The sequence below is a fragment of the Poecilia reticulata genome, chromosome 5 (assembly GCF_904066995.2).
Source record: "Poecilia reticulata chromosome 5, P_reticulata-male-v2, whole genome shotgun sequence".
Lineage (NCBI taxonomy): Eukaryota > Metazoa > Chordata > Actinopteri > Cyprinodontiformes > Poeciliidae > Poecilia > Poecilia reticulata.
In genome coordinates this window covers 10,610,901-10,631,859 of record NC_088834.1, presented here as the reverse complement: position 1 = coordinate 10,631,859, position 20,959 = coordinate 10,610,901, and the positions used below count along the sequence as shown (strand labels likewise).

The window sequence follows — 20,959 nt, the reverse complement described above, 5'->3', positions numbered from 1 at the left end:
TATAAATTATAATTTAATTTAAAAAACTTTTTTGTCATATTTTGAAATATTTAATACATCGTAAAGCACTTTGATTTTATTTTTATATTTTTATTTTATTAAATGTAAATGTCATATTCTAATTACATTTAGTAAGTTTTTTTTTTTTTTTACAATTTACTGTATATTTTATTACAATTTAATATTTTTAATTTTTTATTATTACACAATTGATCTATTTTATTTTAAATGTTAATAATTATGTTGTAATATTTGGGTTATTTTACTATTGATGTATTTCTGATTTTATTAGTGTATCTTAATAAATAAATACTGGTAAGTAGGATTGTGTTGCTCTGAATACTGCAAAAAGTATGGCCAAACATGACTTAAAATTGTGTTATTAGTGTCAACAAAGTGTTGAATTATTTTTAAGCTTCCGTCTCTAAGTCTAAAGTTGCATTGTGGTGATTTATCTAAAAAGTATATAAAGCTAAACAAATCGATCATTACTGATAGAGCAATGGTCACGCAACAGAGAGAAAGATTGAATAAAAGTTTCTATCACTGGGTAATGAATTCTACTGAGTTTCATCATCAACAGCTAAAAAAAAAGAAGAAAAAAAAAACACGCATGAAAAATAAGGGACAGTCTGGTGCTGGCTCGCGCCCACCCCCGTTAAATTATAATAATTATATATTTTAGTAAATTATTATATTTGACAAATACTAAGTATCTGTACACAGGAAAGACGTTACTTTGGAGTTACAGTTCACAGGGTGTATACAGGTGATGTTTCTATCGGAATGTCAGACTGTCGTAAAGCAGGTGTGGCCGTCAGCGACAAAAACTTTACTAAAACAACTCAAATCAGAAAACTCAAGATGGCAACGTAATTAATAAACACGTCACGAGCAAGTAAGCGCTAAATTGATTGGCTGGATGATATTAAAAGAAATTTTTTTTTCAAAACATTTGCCTTAAAAATAATCGATTCAGCTTTTATGTTCCGGAAGAAAAAGCAATTCTTCGACATTAGATATCCATGCATATATGTATATTTTTAGATTTTTGTTAGAGCCAACAGTGTTTAATAAAACATGTTCTGATTCTGCTGGTGTTATCCCCAGCTAGAAATTGGTTGCCAAGCATTGCATCATTCCTTTCATGTGACTCCCATACGCCCCAAATTCGTCCTGGCCGTCTTATGACTGCATCACAGCTGCTGCTCGCACAAACTATACGGGCTGGAGTTAACAGCCAGCACCCTCGACTATAAGCCCCGCCCAAACCGCCAAATTCGCTCAGTCTATTGGATATCACCAAGGCAAAGCTCTCACTTCCGCCCCCCTGATTGGTCCACTCTGATGTCAGTCATCCTCACTCTGCTAGGTTGTTATGAAACTAACTTCCCCATGCATAGTTCGGTTGGCTTCTCCCTCTATATAAAAACACCACCGGGAGTTTCCGTAAAACACATTCAGCCGTCAAGACTGAACAATGGTTAACATGAGCTATCACCAATTTTTACTAAAATATCTACAGTCGAGTTCAAGACAGTCGAGAAGGCGAGCGAATAGAAGAAAAAGGGTAAGCGGCGGCTGTTGTTCATGGTTGTTGTTTTTCTCGGTGTTTTGTGAACTTGTAGTCAAGTCGTCTTGGTGTGGTGGAAAGAAAAAAAAAAAGAGAATGTGCATGTTTTTTGGCTGATATCCCGGTGCCATTTTTAGAATAACAGTTGTCTTCATCTGTCATTATTGGTATGTAGCTGGTTCATGCTTTGTCTTTGTCAAGTTGTCAAGCTCCAACTTTTAAGATAACTTGTTCAGAGCGGAAAAAAAAAATAAAAAATTGGAATGGCTACGTGAAGGACATTTATAACGGCTTTATTACGGGTCTTTAAACGTAGCATTTTTTTTTTCCATCTTTCACATTTAGGTCGTGCAATAATTTTTATTAAGTAGGTAAAAGTAACCATTTTGTTTTAATTTGCGGGTTGTTTAGTCTGGCGCCTCATTTATAAAACGAGTTTCCAAGCGTGACAACAGATTTTTGGATTAAATTGCCGTTTTCCCAGCCCAATTCTTCAATTCTTTCTTTTCCTTTTGTTTCGCCCATTTCTCCTGCTGGACTTTTATTTCCATGACGTAATTGTCTTGGATTACAGTTGACATGCATCTCAACTAAAAGAGGAAAATCAGTGTAATTTGTGACTTACATGTTTAGATGACATTTAATTAATAAAATATATTTTGAGTTACTCAGAATGTGTTGTAGAAATAATGTGAACGGGTTTCATTATATAATGTCAAGCCTAATCACTACCATCGTTTAACGTAAAATAACTTCAACTCTTTACCCCCCATATCAAATGTAATTGACATAACCTACTTAGGTGATCTGATTCATTACCATCGCTTTGTTTAGCATGTCTAAAACATTCATAGCGAGGGGAAAACAAAACAGATGTGAGATAGAAATTAAGGCAGAGCTGACGGTCAAACCTGCTCAGATTCCAGCGCTTCCTTGTCCTTTCAAACCACTTGTTTATCTACCTGAATGTTTTGAGAGCAGAGAAAAGCAGGGGGCGCAGTGGGGATCTTTTTTTGGTCTTTGTTTACAAGAATTGTGAAAATAATTATTACAAGTTTTTTTCTTCTTCTTTTACATTGCCCGGCCTAATTAAAAATTATTTATATTGTACAGTGGTAATATGTGCATTTTCTTACATATTAACCATTAAATTATTTCTCCAACAATTTCAGACACCTTTTGTTTCCAGCCTGAGGTTGTTCTGTTTGGCTCAAATGCTAATTTTCACGTGGATATTACAAATAATTTTAATCTAACCTTTTGCATTTATTTTGTTTCAGAATTATTGGGATAAGCTGTCGCCAACAAATTGTCAGACTTGATTAACAGAGACTTTCTGAAGGTAAACTAAACTCACCTACTCATGTTTGACAGTAAATATGTTCTTGGGATTGTTTATATTTAAATGTGAACAGTTTCATTCATTTAAGGAATCAGAATTGTGTGTTACAGTCTTTTCTTTAGAATCATTGTTATCAGCTCACAGATTGAGCGTTTTACACAGTATACAGTATATTTGTCTAGCTTGGTTTGTCATGGGATAAAAATAGATTTACTGCTGAGCAGCAATTGTAATTAAACCTGCTTCAGAACAATTCTGATTGATGAAAGTTGCAGACTTCTTTTTGACGTGTCAGTTATCTATTGTGCAGCTGCTCTGTGCCCCGTCTTTGTTTTCTAATCCTCCTGGGTCTGGCCGCCTCTCTCTCCCCTCCAGGTCCAGTGTAAACCGTGTGGCCGAGTATCTGTGTGTTGAGACTGATTGGCGAGATGACTGCCGAGTGGCTACACCTGCTCCCGCCGTACCCCCCTGGAGTAGGGCCGTTGTATGGTGCAGAGTTGGAGGCGTGGTATGAGGACCTGCAGGATATTCTAGGCTCCGACACGGGAGGGGCAAAACTTGCACGTGCCCCCACATGCACCGAGGTCAGTAGTTTAGAGAAAACTATTACTGGTGACGAGTAATGGTTGCACATCTCCTTCTCTTTATTTATGGTTTTAATTGACGTGTTTGACATTTGTGTTTTGTGGTTGTAGAAGGAGCCAGAGTTTCTGGATGTTCTTGAGAGTTGTTCTCTGACGTGGCTGACTGACGGAAACCAGACGTGGGCTGAAGGTGTCCAGAGGACGACAGAGGAAATCCACACCACCCAGCCTCTGCATCACACCTCATCATCCTCCTCCTCTTCTTCTTCGTCCTCCTGTATGAGTCCAGCTGTTGTAGAGGAACGGCAGGTGGAGGCTGAGAGCGGGAGAAATGCAGAAAGCTCAACAGGAGGCGGCGGCGACTTGCTGCCTCCGGAGTTCTTCGAATTGCTGAGTGAAGGAGGAGTGGGAATGGTGGATCCGAGTGGAGCAGTGATCAGCAGTGGCTATTATTATCACCAACACCACCCTGCAAACAACACCCATCCTGCATCTCCTTCAGCCAGCGAAGAGGAACTGCCCTGTGTGCCAGATTCTCCATCCTGCTCTTCATCAGCTTCCCAGTCTCCATCTCAAAATTGCTCTCCTCCCTCTTCACCGGTCTCCTCACCCTCAGGCTATTCGTCCTCCCGTTTGGGAAAACGCAAGAGGACTTCTAGCGAGAGAGCCAACAGTGCCTTGTCCTCTTTCTCCTCTTCCATGCAACGCTCATCTTACTCGTCTACCAAAAAGAGTCGCAAAGAAAGAGAGCAAGAGAATGAACGAAAGGTACAAGAGCTGACAGAGCAGAATGAGCGTTTGAAAGCAGAGATTGAAAGGCTGGGAGAGGAGGTCCAGAGGACACGAAGAGCTCTGATTGAGAGGCTGGTCAACACCAGGAAATGAAGGGAAGACAGACAGAAATAAATGACAAAAACGGGTCCTATACAATTAGAAAAAGCAATGGTGGGGAAAGGTGGAAGGAGATGGTTAGGAAATGTTTTCAGAAGAAGAATGGAAACCAAAGAATTTTTTTTATAAGTGATGGTTTTTGGAAAACAGAGAAGTGAAGAAAGTAATGAAAGTCAAGACTAGAGGGTACAGAGAGAATGGGCTGCAGCAGCATTGCGGCAAATCAAAAGAAACAGCATGTCTGAACGAGAACAGAAAGCTTGAAGTGCAAATCACGCAGCGGATTTAATGAATGTCATTTTAAGGAATGCAAAATAAGTTCCATGAAATGGAAGGATATAGGATGGAACGGGTGCTGATTTGTATGTATAACTCAGAGGCGTCTTACCTAGAGAGAACATCAGTGTCATCTTATTCCCACCATATTGCAATAAATTGTAACTCCCAACTTTAAGGGCTACGATCTGGCTCACAGAGATTATTTGCCCCAATTTTTGGAGAGTTTTGGAGCTCAGGAAAGTTTTGAAAGTGCCCAGTGCTGTGTGAGTATGAGAGATTTTTTTTTTAAAGGAAATTCATACTTTTTTCTTATTTTTAACTTTGTATAACCCATGGCTTGTTTGTTCAAGTATTTGGATAAAATACGTAACCTGCTTATACTTTTCATGCTGACCTTTTCTATTATGGGAATCTGTGGCAGAATTGTTAGATCTTCTACCCTGATGACTATTTTTATATAACTGTATTATACGCGTAAATATAATTGTACTGTATGGCTTATACTGTATATTCCAACATACTGTTTATTTCTCATTGTAGTAAAAAAAAAAAAAAGTTATTCATAAATATGCATGGATTTTATCACTCATGGCATCAAAATTGTTTTTTCTTTACTGTACTTAAAAATTTGCAATAAAAATTTAAACATGTTGAATTGTTTTCTTTTGCACAACATTCTTTTTTAAAATAAAAAAAGCACAAACCAAGGCAAAACTGTAATTTTTTGTTCTTAATCTGTTTATTTTATAGATCCCAATAGATATTTGTAGCAAAAAAAACCCCAGAGGATATAAAAACCATCTTAAGACGTACAAACGCACCTTCCAAATGCTAATATCATATGCTGACTTTAACACAGGGAGGGTATAAAATCAGTTTCTTTTGGTGTAGGGATTTGGAGAAATCCTTCCTTTCTGTATCTGTATTCATTTGACTGTCTCTTTGTGTGTTTTCATTTCCCCGTCGGCCAATCCAGCATTTCATTAGTCCTCGGTGCCAACACCACATTGTCTTAGATCCTGTCACGGCTTTGCCTTAAGCTAATACCCTCATCTCTCCGTATACATCATGTTCCCATTCTCCACTCTTGCCTTCTCCTTCCTCAGACTAACCTTAATTTGGCTTTCATTTTCCTTTCTCACTTCTTCTTGCCCTTCTGAGGTGCAGGCTCAGGGCTCTTCCCTTCAGCAAGAGCCAGTTGTTTCTTAAGGTCTAAAAGTTTGGAAACCTCTGCTGTGATTACAGCCTTTTCTGCTTTCTGGGATTTAAGCGCTCGAACCTTGTCGCCCTGTAATAAAAAATAAAAATGTTTTTAAATTTTATTCCAAAATAATGAGCCAACATTAGAACAAATTTTTAAATGAAAAAAAAAAATGGAAATAAATTTTAGTTTTATAACGACAACTAAGGAAAAAAATTTAAAATCTTCAAAAGATGATTTTAACTGGAAATCATCTTTTGAAGATTTAATTTAATACAATTAAGTTTTATATTTTTATTAAGACAGGAAAAGAAAAAAAAAACTGAAAGCACTTTCAATCTCATTCCAACGACAGATGATCAATACTATTTGAATTTGATGGATTCGTAATATTTCGCTGCATGCTAGCGATCTAACCTGTTCGGCTACAGCTTCCGCCAGCTGTTTGGCTTTCTCGGGATCCGATCCGTCGGCCACCTTCACCTCTGCAACAACGAGAGGAGCAGGAACAGCAGCGGGCTGAGTGCTGGCAGTAATCTGAAGGTGTAAACAAATAAATACGTTTAGCAGGTGTTGCAGTGGTCGTTTCTGCTGATTTCTTTGTCAAAAAACTCAGAGCGTTGGTGAGATTCTGTAAATTATCAAATTAGAAAACGACAAATCAAACTAAGATGAGTAAAAAGGATCCATTTCAAGATATTTGTTGGAGTTAGTGATGGAATTCATTAATCTACACTGACAAGCAGCACATTCTGGACCCACTCACAAACAAACGCCACTCAATACCTTCTTATTAGATGGTTCGTCTTCAGGCTAGAGGCAAGGATTAGAGGGATTATTTTTATCTATGTGATGAATGCACCATTGATAATTTATGCATTTAAAATACATTTTCTCTCTATCTTGCTCTTAAAAAAAAAAAACAGTCACTCCAATTAAGAGTAAATTCAAACAGATGATGACAGTCTGTGAACGGCTACACATAATATATTCTTATTTCACTTTTCATAAACGATGATGAATCTACATCAATACATGAGCAGACTGAGCTCACGCTCAGACCATTACGCATCATAAACATCAAATTACCTGCTGTCCACCAAACTTCTTCTTCAAAGCCTCGATCTGATCCGCCTCCAGTTTCTGGAATAACGGACTGACCTGGGAATGAAACGGGTTGGGGAACCGAGGCAGTGAGAGACAAAAATTAAAACGAGTAGATATGCAGGAATTTTTAAAAAAGTCGATTCAGCCCAAGGCTCGTATAGCTCATCTTTGAATAAAGTGGATTGTGCAAGATGGTAAATAATTTTCCGAGAGATTTTTCAAAGTTTTGGTCACACTTCATGAAACACTGCACCAGAGTAAAGCAGTGTCTACATGAGCTTTGCATGGTCTTCAGTGATGTTTCCTACCCTTTACATAAAGGCCAAAGTCACCAATTATGACAATCTGAACAGACAAGACGCCACAATTAGACCCAGATGGTCAAAAGGCCTGAGAGAAACTTGTTTGCTGGACGGTGTGTGTGTGACTGTGTGTGTTCACGAAACCGCATCGCTTTCAACAGTTCTGAAATCGTGACAGACTGTTGCGTTCTCATTGTATCACCCTGCTTCGACAGTGCTGCGGGTTCGTGTGTCTGCGCAGGTGCCACTCGTGTTTTCGCTTTCGTCAAGGTCACACTCACGGTGCCGATGCGGTGGCCCGCTCTCAGGGCGCACACGAAGGTGCCGGGGCCTTGCAGCATGGTATTGATGCAAGTCTGAGGAGCGTTGAGCTGATCCCTGATGGTCTGGCTGACCGCTGGCATGTAAGGCAGGAGCATCACCGACAGCAAGCAGGCGATATTCACAGAAACGCCCGTCACGGTGCCGGCGCGCTGCCTGAAAGGAACAAACAACTCACATCATCTAATCAGACACAATGTGAACACAGGCGGAGTCGCAGTGAGAGATTCTGACTCTGAATAAAAATAACATGACTTCATGCAATTTGTAAAAAATATATATATTGAAAGTGGGAAAAAAATTACTTACTTGTATTTAAAACTGAAATGCAACAATTGTTCTTAAAATAAAAAAAATACTATTAGAGAAATAAAGCAAATTAAAATATTTAATATCGGGCATTTGATAAAGCTACATGAATGTAAGCCTTCACATTTACGCACCTTGTTATTCTGATCTTTACAGAGCAATACTTGATCTTGCCAACTGAAGAATTAAAAACAGTCTTATCCTAATAACACTGACTGGTGGTCATCACAGCGACAAAAACGAATGCACTTCCAAAATTAAAACGAGATGGGAAACGGTCCCCGGGGGCTGCCAACAGACTGACAGCAACAATAAAGAAAATCAACATATAGTAGTTATGTTGTACAATATAATAATCTGTATCCAAACTATAGAAGTTTTTTCTCTCAACTAGAACAAGTAGGTTGAGCAAAAATGTCCCAGAACCGGATCTTTTGGACCACAATGCTAAACTGTAGATTTGCCAAAGAAACCACAGTAAGAGAGCGTTATGACTGAGTGCTGCAGGCAGCAACAGTCATGTTTCCTGGACCTGGGTGTTTTGTCAAAGGTAATGAAACCATGAACTAATAACAGCCTTTTCTGACTCAAAACATTCAAGCGTTTGCTAGAATACAGAAACTAAGGTTTTTTTTTTTTTCCAGCCGTCCAGGCAAACCCCTAAATCAACTCAAACTAATCTGTATAAATATTAAATTAAGGTGTGGGATGCTGATAGATTCCTACAAAAAAATTTAAAGCAAAGTATTAATTTATTTTTTTAAATATATATTTCTCCTACAACACTTTTGTTTGTTTTTCAGTGGATTTGGTTTGCAGATATCTCATTACAGGTAGAAAAAGTTAGCAAATTCTATGCATTTATCTCGCTTCTTAAACCCTCGTTTTACCAGGGGTGTGTAGATTTTTCACAGCCACTACATGTTCTTGTGTAAAACTTCTCACCTTTCTGACTCCCCTCCCTTTATTTTCTTCCAGGGCTCGTTGACTTGAATGTATTGGTTACCATGGCGAGAAATGTTCAGGATGTGCTTCAGGGCATCGCGGATCCTGGTGAAACATTTCGAACAGAGTTAATACCCTTATTAACACTCCGCTCAAAAATGTACATCATCTAACTGTATTCCCCACCCGATCCGTTAATCTACTGGATTCTGTCAAGCTCAACATCTTACTTGACTTTGTCCATAAGCTGGATGTACTGCTGCAGCTCCCAGCCCACCACAGCCAGGAGCGTCTTGTCTTCCTGCTGTAGCTCCATCGCAGGCACGCATCCTCCAAAGAACTTGGTCACAAACATCCCACCTCTGGAAGAGAGAGCAAGATTTGGACAGAACAGATTAAGACCTGGCCAGAAAAAGAAACTTGAGTTGGAAACGAACAGAAGATCATCGAAGGGGAAAAAAAAAAAAAAATGGGTTGAGGATGAAACCAGTGAAGGACATGCTACTTGACTTGCTAATCGTGTATAAATTATACATTTTGCTGTCTTATCTACCACACCGCCTTGCCGTGCAGTTAGGCAGCGTACTGCCTGAATGCAGTCGCGTCTGAAGCAAGTAATTCTTCTAAAGTTTCATGTGTAGATTTTTTTTTTGTCTGATGCAACACTCTGTTCAATATTTTACATCTCTAATCTGGCATTTTAGACAAAAAAAAGCAGCTACAGATTCAACTTAACTGGTTAAATTAATTTTATCGTTTGTTTAGTTAAATTGTCGCTCCATCAGCTATTATTTTTTAAATGTACAAACTGTTGAATAAATTGTATATTTGCTCGTCTAATTATTTCCCAAACTGCACCCTAATTGCTTTTAATAAACACCAATCAGAATGAAGCCTTGACTGGAAATTAACTGTAAGACAGATGCATTTTCACTAATGATGTGACTCAGGGACTGGATCTGGGGAAGGTCAGAATTTCTTTTCTGAATTAGCAGAACTCTTTCCACCTGAGGCAGGATGCAATCTGCAAGATATTTTGGAGCCAATTAGACATCAATGTTGCTGCCCGAGACCAATTTTGAAGATCAAGGTACTCTGGAAACAAGCTGCTGAGAAATATCTTTGAAGTGGGATTTAACACTGATCTTTTAAAAAACATTTTAGACGAGGTAATTAGGGCTAAATTACGCCATCCCAAATAAATTTAGAAAACTAGGGTGAGCCTCTTGTAATAGTTAGTGATGTAACAGGCTTTTTTTTTTCCCAAAGAGTACAACACAAGTTGTTAATTGGACTTGATGACAGTGTTGCTGCATATTTACTTTAAGTGAAACCCTTGTAGGAAGACTGAGCAACTTGAGATGTATTGCCCCAGTTTTCCTCTCAGCAATGATTGAAAACTATTGAAGTAAAAAAACACAACTGCTTTGCAAAAACACTCATGTACATCAAAGTTCTCCCCGTTTTGACACACTGCAACCAAAATCTTAAATTTTTAATATTTGAATTGTAGGTGGTGTAGTCGGTAGCACTTCAGGATGCAGCAAAAAAAAGCTCATGGATTTTAAACATCAGCCTGGAGTTTTTCCGTATTGAGTTTGAATCTTCTCCCTGTGTGTGGGTTATTTCTCTAACAGTACAAAAACAAGACCGTCAGGTTAATTGGTCTCTCTAAAATTGCCCGTAGGCACGGTTGTCTGTCCTGTGCGTTGCCTTGACGACCGGTCCAAGATGTACCCTTGGCGACGACAGGAGAAAGGCATGTTTCTATGCAACTCTGGCTGAAATTTTTGTGTGTTTTTGAGCTTTTCAGTTTTGTCCTTCATCCCCACAGCATGATGCTGCCACCACACTGTGTTTTTTTGGAGGGATGGTGTGTTCAGGGTGTAATGAAATAAAACGACACACAGGTGGACTCCATTTACTAATTAGGTAACTTTTGAAAGCAACTGAACTGGATGATATTTTGGGGTATCACTAAAAGGAGCTGAATACATATTATAATCACACTTTTTTAAAAAAAAAACAGGTCTATTTCTTTCCACTTTGGTTAAGCACTACTTTCTTTTGGTCCATCACATAAAATAACTCATTACTATGAGTGACCTGAAAACAATGCATGTACACAGTAGGATTTCTGGAAATACTTGAATTTTGAAGCTCTAAAAAGGTTATTCCCTTTCAGGTGAAGGCTAAAGTTCATAAGAGAACAGAGATCGTAGCTAAGCTGTCGCCGTTACCTGTTGATGAAGTTCCCCAAATTGTTGAGCAGCTCAGAGTTGTTCTTTAGGGCCATATCAGCCCAAGAAAAAGCTGAATCTTGTCCTTCTGGACGCACATACAGGAGGTAGAACCGCCATACGTCCGAAGGGATGCCCGTGTCCTTCGCCATGTCGCCGAACACACCGACACCACGGCTCTTTGAGAACTTTGTGTCCTCGTAATTCAGATATTCTGAGGAGTTAAGAACCCAAACGTCAGGGATAACGATCAGCGACAGTTAAGCAAGAAATTCTGCAACAACAATTCCAAGTTCAACAACTATTCACGAATCTACAATGAAGTCAGCTACATACTCACATAAATCTCATGACATAAATAAATAATAAAGTGATCAACCTGATCAGTGGTAGAAGGAGCTTACCAGTAGCAATTAGATTGCTGACCAGAGTGTAGTTGTCCTGGGCTCCCAGTAGGGAGCAGGGAAACACCACACTGTGGAACGGCACATTGTCCTTCGCCATGAAGTTGTACAGCTCCACCTGGTGGCAGAGATAACACTGCATCTTAAGGATGACATCATATTAGATCATCGTGAGATCATCCAGTTCAAAGAGGACTTATCTGCTCAACCCAGCCACCTCCCCCCTGCGCTTACAGGGCATCACACTCTCATAAGAAAGCCTCAATCCCAGGGTTTTACATGAAGAGGGATGAGATGAATGAATGAGGCTTAACATCACAGTTTGGGCCAGTTCAATCTACTTGTACATTAACATGTTTGAGACCTGTCACTTTCTTCAAGTTTGATACATGTTGGTATATGTGGGGAAGCTTATGCGAGTCCTGAGCTTACAGTATCAAACTGAGGTCTGCTCACAAAATGTCAAATAATTCTGTTTTAACGGGAAGCAGAGCACAGCTTCGCAGAAAAGACGGAAAGAAAAGCTGGTATAGATTGTTAAAGTTAATACTTATTTCAGGAGAAGGTTGTTCTGTCGCGGCTCACTGCTTTTACAGTCATGTGTGCACTAAAATGGTTGGGATTTCTAGATCTGCTTCACACCAAGATTTAAATGGGGTGAAAAATAACACCGTGTTCAACTGAAGGGTTAAAAAAAAATGTCCACATGGGGAAATGAGAATCACAATTAGACCCGCTCTGGGTGAAAATGAGGACAGAAATCTGTGTCAAGCTTATGTGTTAGTCCTTTGTATGGCTCAACAGTGCCTGGTACCTGATGAGGATTTTTCCACCACTTTTCCCATTCGTTGGTGTAGTTGGCAGTAATGGACAGATAACCAATAGGAGCGTCGAACCAAACGTAGAACACCTACAGAGGAACAAAGTCATGTTTCAGTAAAGAAATGAACTGTGGATAAAATGTTAAATCCTTTAGTCATTATGCAAGGTGAGATTCAAAACAATCTGAAGTTTAAGGTAAATTGAAGGTTTTGGTTTTCTAAATTTGAAAAATAAATACTTAAAACACATCTCAAGTCAAGCAAGTCAAGCAAGGGATTTAAGAAAGTATAAACCAAACATGAATAACATTTTTTAAAAAAGAAAAAAAGTGATCAGTGTGCTGAAGCCAAGAAAAGTAGAGTCTCTCTTTCTATATTTCTCTGTAAGTAATCAGAGCAAACCTTCTCTTTAAAGTCTGGGTGAGGTACTGGTGTTCCCCACTGCAGGTCCCTGGTGATGCAGCGAGGCTTGAGTCCATCTCTGAGCCAGGAGCGAGTGATCTGTTTGGCGTTTGCTGTCCAGTCTCCAGAGCTGGTTGAACTCTCTAGCCAATTCTCCAACTGAGTTTCTAGCTGCATTAAAAAAAGAAAAGAAAAGTGAATTCATAAATAACCCTTTTAACTTAAAGGTAAAGGTTTCAAAAATGTAAACCAAAAATGCATTAGAATATTTTCCTGAAATAGTCGACTTATGAAATGTTTTTTAAACACATAAAACTGGATTAGTTGTCTTGACTCATGACATCTAAAAAGCGCAGTAAAGCTACAAAAAGAAACAAGAAAGAGCTTTGCAAAGCAAAGGTAAAAATTTACCTTTGGCAGGTCCAAGAAGAGATGTTTGGAGGAGCGGATTTCTGGAGTCTGCCTGCAGACTTTGCACTGAGGTTCCTGGAAGCAGCAAAAAAAAAAAAGAAATCAACAAATATTACAATTTATGCATTTAAGATTTCTAATTGAGTTTTCCAAATTTACTATTCATCCTACTGGAGAAGATCCTGAGCACAAACAAGCCTCCAATAACAAATAGTGCAACATATAACATAATTCCATCTCCAAATGAAAAACATAAATACACCAAAAGGGCCATTGATTTTTCCACAAAATGCCCAGAAAACACTTCGTGGAAAAAATATTGTATTTAAAATAAAAAGTTTACTTTGGCTGTGTGTGTGAATATTGCAGATGACAACTTTTACATTTAGTAAGACTAAAATAGTTTTTTTATGTTATTTCATTAGATTCTAATAATTGAAAAAAGAAGAAATTTGAGTTTCAAATAAGCCACATTGGCAAAATTTGAGTTTTAGCACCAAAGAAGATTCTGTTTTTGGTTCTAATTTCTTGTAACCACAGGTTTATAGTATTACCAACAGACCATAAATAAAACGAACATAATTTATTCAAGATAAACAAAATCAAACAAATAAAATTTCAACAAACATATTTGACAATATGTTCTAAACTGGGATTTCATGTACTTTTTATAATGCTGACTGTCGGTGCCTATGACGATGCATATGCTTTGTTTCTAACATCAGTATTGCAATCCTCTTTTCTGTAACAACACTGAATGTTTACAAGAAGAGTCAGAAACCTTTCTATCATTTAAAATAGGTATGTTCTCTTTCTGGTCATTTGCACTTTTAATGCGAACAGAATTTATGAATCCATCTAGGCTTTAATGATTAAGAGAAGAACCTGAAAGTAGCAGGCATATACTATATATTATGAATATATTATGAATGTAAAGAAATGTTATTTCTTTTTATGTTTTACTAAAAATTTGTTTTCTTAAATGTAGATCAAGGAAAAGCTATGCTGGACTGAACCTTCCACAGTCACTCACCCTGAGCTCCACGGCATTGATGAGGCGCCCGCACTTGTCACACTGATCACCGCGAGCCTCAGGATAGCTGCAGTGGGGACACGTTCCCTCTACAAAGCGGTCAGCCAGGAAACGCTGACAGTTTTCACAGCGAAGCTGCTCCACCGTGTCTTCAACAAGAAATCCATTCTTGTGGAGTCGCCAGAATATATCCTGAGCGATCCTGAGACAGAGGAAAAGGGCCAGATGGATGATTTCTTGAAAAATGTCAGTAATGTAGAGACCCTTGAAAATGTAAAGGATGCATTAAGTATGGGACAACTGGCTAATGTCAGGATGAGCCCCTCATCACACCAGTTAAAATATTTAACATGTTACATAAGCTTTGCTGCATATTAAAATGTAAATTTACAAAGTCTACAAAAAAAGGAATACAGCCATTTATATAGTAGGACATCAAGAAAGGAGAGCCCAAGTTATTGGCAGGAGGGAATAACTAAAAAATTAAAGCGACAAAGAAAAACGCAGTGGTTTGGTTTTGGGCTGGTTAATCTAAAATCTAAGAGCTAAGCCTCCAGCACTTCTCATGAATCAAGTCAAAAGTCTTTAATGTGAGGGGCTGTTTTTATTTCTTAAAAAACATCATGCTGGAGCTTCATGTTTGATGCCTTTTTAAGCTGCTCTATATCAAAGCAAAGGCCTCAAAACAAGAATTTCGATCGTTATCATTTTTGGTGTACAAGCACTTGGATTTAGGTCTAAGATTCTCTTTAGAGAAAAGTGCCTCATATGGATGCAATTTCCCATAAAAAAATATCTTTGTAAAACATCTGTGTACAAAAACGATTAAAAAAAATCATAATTTCTTAAATGCAGCCTGACAAACACACGTGAAACCCATGGAACTACACACGACATTCATGTGAAACTCATGGATTTTTGGTGCCTATGGGAAATTTCGACAAAGGTGAATCTGTGATTCCTGAAAAAGCCATTCTTCTTCGGAGAACTTTGATGAAACTACGTAAAAAATACAAGACTGGCAACAAAAAGTTATAAAAATACAAATTTGTCACCCAATACAAATTTTCCAAAAGGCCTTTTTTTTTTTTTTTAAAGGGAGGAGCTATTTGATATGGTTATTGCTAAAACAGCCTATTTTTATACTGCTAGATATTTTTTAAGGAATTCAAAAAACGTCAATTTCCATATGTAGAGGATTTTCTCACACATTTCCCAGCTGTCAATTATCAAGCCTATTGACATGTGAAATGTGTGGAAAACATCCCACATTAATGTTGCTTTTTGGTGTAATCATATGAAAAGATAGACTTCATGTATTTTTTCCATCAAGTTCTCCTAATTGTTTGACTTTTTACAACTTTTTTGAATTACATCAGGTTTTAAATTCCAGCTTAAAATAAACAATTAAAAGCAGGTAACAGACACAAACAGATCTCTAATATGATCTGAAAGAACAAGGAAAGGGCAAGTTCTGATTAAGAAGGATAAACTTTTGCACCAGCAGGTGCAATATTACAGTAATCCTATTGTACGTTATGTAATTTTATAAGTGGAAGTATGCTGATTCTTCCACTTCACATCACAATCATCCAGTTTTAGGATTAGAATCCTAAAATGTGGTTTTAATGAGTTTCATGTTAATAAATGTTTTTCACATGAATAAACTTTCAGACTTTTCTGAAATACAGCATTTTTTTTCCTATTCAAGGTCCTTAAAGAGCACATCTAAAGAAAACTTACTCTGTCTGCTTCTCAGTGGTGGTTCTCCCAAAGAAGTCAAAGTCAATCTGGAACCATTTGTAGATACTGGAGTGAACAGCATGGTACTTGTCACAGATCTGCTGCGGTGTCAGGCCTTCCTCTCTGGCCTTGTTCTCGGTAGCCGTGCCGTACTCATCCGTGCCACAGACAAACAACACATTCCACCCTCGCAGCTGGCCGTATCTGGGGGAAAAAAAAGTAACACTTAGTGGACGTGAAACTTGGGAGGGAAAAAAAGGTATTTAAATTCTTACCTGGAGAAAACATCCGCGCTGAGGACACAGCCAATGATGTTTCCCAGGTGGGGGACATTGTTGACATATGGCAAGGCGCTGGTGATGAGGACATTCCGGTTGCCCTCTTGTGGCATACTGTGCAGGGACATTTAAAAACAAGCTGTTGCTGGATAGCTGCTTTTCCAGCTCTACGAGATCATTGCAAGATAACATTATATCATCCTCCCCCATGAGAAATGAGGTAGCTTGAAACAATGCCACAAGCGAAAAACAGTACAGCGTATTTGAGCTTACATCACTTACACTGGATGTTGCTTTTCAGCTGGATGGGAGCAGGCGTTTAAATCCTTGCTCCAGGTGAGAGCCGCTGCTTCCATCTCCTCCTCTGAAACGGCACGCTCACCTTCATCAGTCTGAGCCCAAAACAGAGAAAGATTTAGTGGAAACAGAAAATTACACTCACCATTAGGCTCTAAGGTTAGTCCATTTTCTTCAAACTGAGCTGTTAGAGCTCGTCTTAAATATGAAGAACATAAAGAGCTATTATTATTTCATTGTTGCAGTTTAAGATAATAAGTCTGTTCCACCTGAGATGAGGCTGAGATCAAGCTGTGCAGCTATTTTATTAATACAATTTTTACCCACATAGGTGGAAATGCTACAAGCAGCAAGCCTAAGACCACAAGTAAATGCACAAGAGTCGTTTTATTTTTATGGTACATTTATGGCTTGAAAGGGAAAACAAAAGAAATCCTTGTAGCCTCACATTTAGATTTAACTTGAGGCATACTCACATGCGAAGTTACTGTTAGCTCTGAGGTTCCTACCAGTCTATGCTTTTCAGTAAGAACACCTCAAGTTTGTAAAAGTCAAAGTGATGATGTAGCAGATACCTCAGCAGGGCTGCCGTTGCATGGCTGTGTGTCTCTGCTCTGAGGTGCAGGCTGCTTCTGCATGTAGCTCTTCATGGCCTCCAGGCCTTTTCCCTGCAGCACTTTCTGAGCTGCAGACTGACAGCCACGCACCGCAGCAACACGGTCAAACCAAGCCTTTACTGATTTATGATCACCTGAAAGGGAGAGACAGGGAAATGGAAAGAGAGGAAATAAGACTTGGGAAAGGAAGGGGGAAATTTTGCAACTACTAGAATTAAATAAACTGAACGTACTCAATGCTAGAGAAGAGACGGATAAAACGGGGTGCAGGGCACCCCATAAAACAACATCAGCAACTGAAACAGCTTCCTGAAACAAAGAACAGCAATATTATTAACATTATTTCAAATACGAAAACACAATATTTTCAGAATATTTTGATACAGAGAAGCTAAATATAAGAAATTTTTAACAATTATAAGTTTCAAACAATTCTTATGACAGTATACAGCATCAAAATCTATCTGAAAAATAAATGATATGCATATATGTTCAAAAGAATAACGTCCTATTGTTTGGTGAAAAAATAAAAAAGTTTACAAAATTAATCTCTGCCTTTCAGGCTTTGTAAAGCAAACTGCTCTTCATGCTGTTCAGGCAAAATGTGTGGAACAAGATTTTGCTCTGTCGGGCAAAATCAAAGCAGTTCCAAAAATGTAATCTGGCTTGTTTATTTTAGGCAAGTAAAATGAAAGAAGTAGGTAAACTTTGACATATTTAACAGTGGCATTGCCCCCAGAGGAAACTAAGGGGAGTTAGAACCACCTCAGTCTTCTAACTTGCAAAAAATGTTTTCTACTCATAAGTGACATAATTTCCACCTCGGGCTTCGGAAACAACTTGTATGCAGCATAATTTAGAAGACACAAGACAATTTTTGATAAAAAAAAAAAAAAATCTATTTAATTGTAAATGAATTATTATGTAACGCAATCTCAACAATATCATACTGAACCTCTATAAGAGCATATTCAGGTATACATCCTAGAGTCTTCCATCACATCATAGACGACAGGAGCATGAAAAATGTTTTTAAATATGTCTGGAGATGCACTAAAAAGATTTAACAGATTAATTTCCAATGGGAAACTTGATGTCAACATAGAAAAGGAAAAAGAGTAGTAGAAAGGAAGAGCAGGTAAAAAAAAAATATAAGGTTACAATGTCTGATGGCAACAGGCAGGAATGATTTCCTGATTTTCCTGAGAGTTGTTTTGAGCCTCTCAGGTGAAACTTTCCATTATTTAACTTGAGATTTTCTATTGTTATTTTTTATTTATTTATTTTTTTAGAGGGAGTAGGCGTTGATACTGTACCCCAGTTAAATATGCCGTGCTGCCCTTGGTCAAGCTTTGGTCCAAGACATTTAGGGGACCCTGTAGAACTTTGGGAACCTCTGACCCTTTTCCCTGAAGCACTGCCAAGTGAAGAGCCCGTAGCACTGCAGGCTGTGAAATTAAAGTAAAGCATTATTTCTTTACCTTCATGCTGAGATTCATTAACATGAGTCTGAAAAACAGAATGAATTTACCTGAAGAATTGTGGCTTCCCACTCAAGCCACTGATTGCACTGATCACTGGATTCTGGTCCATTTAACTCAAACAGGTACCTGTGTGTGAAACACATGGAGCTCATCCAGCAACAAAATTACAACAACTGAAAGCACACATTGCATAAAAAGAAAAGAGAAGAAGAGGTGGGGATTGCTGTAGTAGGTATTGGACCACTTAAAAAAAACTTGGTGGCATCATAAGTAATAAACATTATGAAGCCAATATTGAAGCAAAATCTTCAGAAAATTATCCAGAAGGTAAAGGTTAAATGCTGAGCAGTAATGTAGCAAGAAAATGGTTTTTAGGACAACAGAGTCAATATTTTCAAATGTCCATAAAACCACAACCCAGTCCTACTGACTTATGGATAGAGCTGAAAAGGTCAGCAACATAAGCGGCCTACAAACCCGATTCAGTTACACCAGCTGTATCAGGAGAAAGGTGAAAAGGTTCAGTCTGATTAAACATCAGACAGCCAGAAAATAAAATACATTGTATAAAATTTCTGGTTTCAACTGAATCTGCAAAATGTACCCACAACCCAAACGAGTTCCTACTGTATACTTCAAAATATTCCATTTAAAAAGTTCTTCCAAAGATAAATGACCTCAGATATTTACATAATTCAGTTCACCTGCAAATAGTGTTGGAGCTGAAAAGGTGCTGCCCACTGGGGAAGAAAAGAGTAGGGACAGCTGGACGGGGGAGGAAAGGCACCACCTTCCCTGAAAATATGAGAGAGAACAATATCAGGAATGTATTTAAAAATGTCACAGGCAATTCTTTAAACAGTTCAGGGGAAATGGTGGCTCAGCGGATCCATCTGTTCAAAGCAGCACTGTAAAGAAAGTTTGACCAAAATTTCTAAGCACCGATTAGACGAACTGGTAAGATCATATGTATGACAAGTAATTCAAATCATACCTGCTAAATTTAGATGTGCAAGAAGGGTATTTAAATTATTGGTACATCAATATTTTTTTTTATATTGAAGTTTTCCTTTGCAATCTTTTTCTTCTAATTTTACATATTTAGCTACATCAAATATGTAGTTATTTTATCAGCTTTTCCCTTCGGGGTTGCTACAGAGAATCATCTGTCTCTATTTTGTCCTCTCAACTGAATCATTAACCCTCACACCAACAAATTTCATGTCTTCCTCTTAGCTACGTCCCATGTGGCTTCTTCTACCGATTTAATCATTGTCTCCTCTGTGAATTTGTCCAAACCATCTCAGTCTGAGCTCTCTGACTTTATCTTCACAAAATCTAGCGTAAGCCCTCCAATGCTCTCATTCCTCATCCTGTCCGTCCTTCATCTCTAGCTCTGCAACATCCAGTTAAAGCTTTCTTTTAAATATCACATATACAAATGTTCACTTTTTATAGTTATTTGATTTCAGCCATGATTAAAAGACAGACTGTTAGAATAAAAAACAATTAATAAATACACATTCATCTTCTTTATATCAATTATATACATCAATTATATAATTATATTTTCTACCACCACAAGCAGGTATATGGAGACAAATCTGTAGAGAAAAGTTCCACGGGTTATAATAAACAAATCAAAATCAACTTGCTACTGTTATAAACTCAGAATCTGTTTAGCTACAACTTAACTGTTATTATGAATGACACAAAAAGGGAACTTGACCCTTCGTGAACATGAATACTACAACAAAACAAACACATCAGGTATGTGAGAGTTTTCTAGTTGCTTCACAAATACACTACCTGTTCACTCAATTCATTCATTCTGACACCGACACACACTATACACCGAATGGGGGCTAGTTACATTGCTAGCTTGGTTCTCCTTACACACTCACAGCTGTCCGTTGGAGCACTCAGTCGCACTCGAAGCACATTTTTGACTAAATATAAAGTATATTACTTACATATAGTCACATAAACAAAAACGAAATATGCTAACTATCTTTTACCTTCGTGGTGGACGAACTGAACGCCGCACTGAACTCCTGTTACTTCCAGTGCAGCTAACACCTTCAGACAATGCGGGTTGCCTTCACTAACAAACAACTCCATCAGGCCGGTGGCAGCTCCTCTTGCTACTAAACTGTACACTGGATTGTTGTTTTTAATTTTTATTTCTCTCTGAAAGAAGAAGACAGGTGACTCTGGAACTAACTTTGCCGGCGTATGCTGTCCACGCTGATGCAAGCGCTATTAGATTTGCCAAATATGGTGAAAATGTAGTTTTGAGGCCGTCTTTGTGCCTTTCACATAAGCAGAGTTAGTTCTGTCAACGGACTACATCTCCCATAATCCTTTTTGTAAAA

The 20,959-nt window shown here is 38.1% G+C and overlaps 2 protein-coding genes across 3 annotated transcripts; one reads left to right on the top strand and one right to left on the bottom strand.

Moving 5' to 3' along the window:
• Nucleotides 1–1,409: 1,409 nt before the first annotated feature.
• On the top strand, nucleotides 1,410–5,319 carry ddit3 (DNA-damage-inducible transcript 3). The gene is made up of 4 exons (XM_008408470.3): nucleotides 1,410–1,570; nucleotides 2,854–2,915; nucleotides 3,291–3,499; nucleotides 3,611–5,319. The coding sequence occupies exons 3-4, from the start codon at nucleotides 3,344–3,346 to the stop codon at nucleotides 4,382–4,384; spliced, it is 930 nt and encodes a 309-aa protein (XP_008406692.1). The 5' UTR covers nucleotides 1,410–1,570; nucleotides 2,854–2,915; nucleotides 3,291–3,343; the 3' UTR covers nucleotides 4,385–5,319.
• Nucleotides 5,320–5,386: 67 nt separating this feature from the next.
• Nucleotides 5,387–20,851, bottom strand: mars1 (methionyl-tRNA synthetase 1). Of its 2 annotated transcripts, XM_008408468.3 has the most exons (22): nucleotides 20,603–20,851; nucleotides 19,289–19,379; nucleotides 18,632–18,710; nucleotides 18,417–18,548; nucleotides 17,334–17,409; nucleotides 17,059–17,234; nucleotides 16,469–16,578; nucleotides 16,184–16,300; nucleotides 15,909–16,112; nucleotides 14,166–14,367; nucleotides 13,133–13,207; nucleotides 12,722–12,892; nucleotides 12,313–12,408; nucleotides 11,499–11,616; nucleotides 11,095–11,308; nucleotides 9,085–9,216; nucleotides 8,855–8,959; nucleotides 7,561–7,756; nucleotides 6,960–7,031; nucleotides 6,657–6,683; nucleotides 6,288–6,407; nucleotides 5,387–5,957 (listed from the first exon to the last, which is right to left on the bottom strand). In XM_008408468.3, the coding sequence occupies exons 1-22, from the start codon at nucleotides 20,703–20,705 to the stop codon at nucleotides 5,808–5,810; spliced, it is 2,766 nt and encodes a 921-aa protein (XP_008406690.2). In that variant the 5' UTR covers nucleotides 20,706–20,851; the 3' UTR covers nucleotides 5,387–5,807. The 2 variants fall into 2 exon arrangements, with proteins under 2 accessions (XP_008406690.2, XP_008406691.2); XM_008408469.3 differs by lacking the exon at nucleotides 6,657–6,683.
• Between the last annotated feature and the right edge of the window lie 108 nt (nucleotides 20,852–20,959).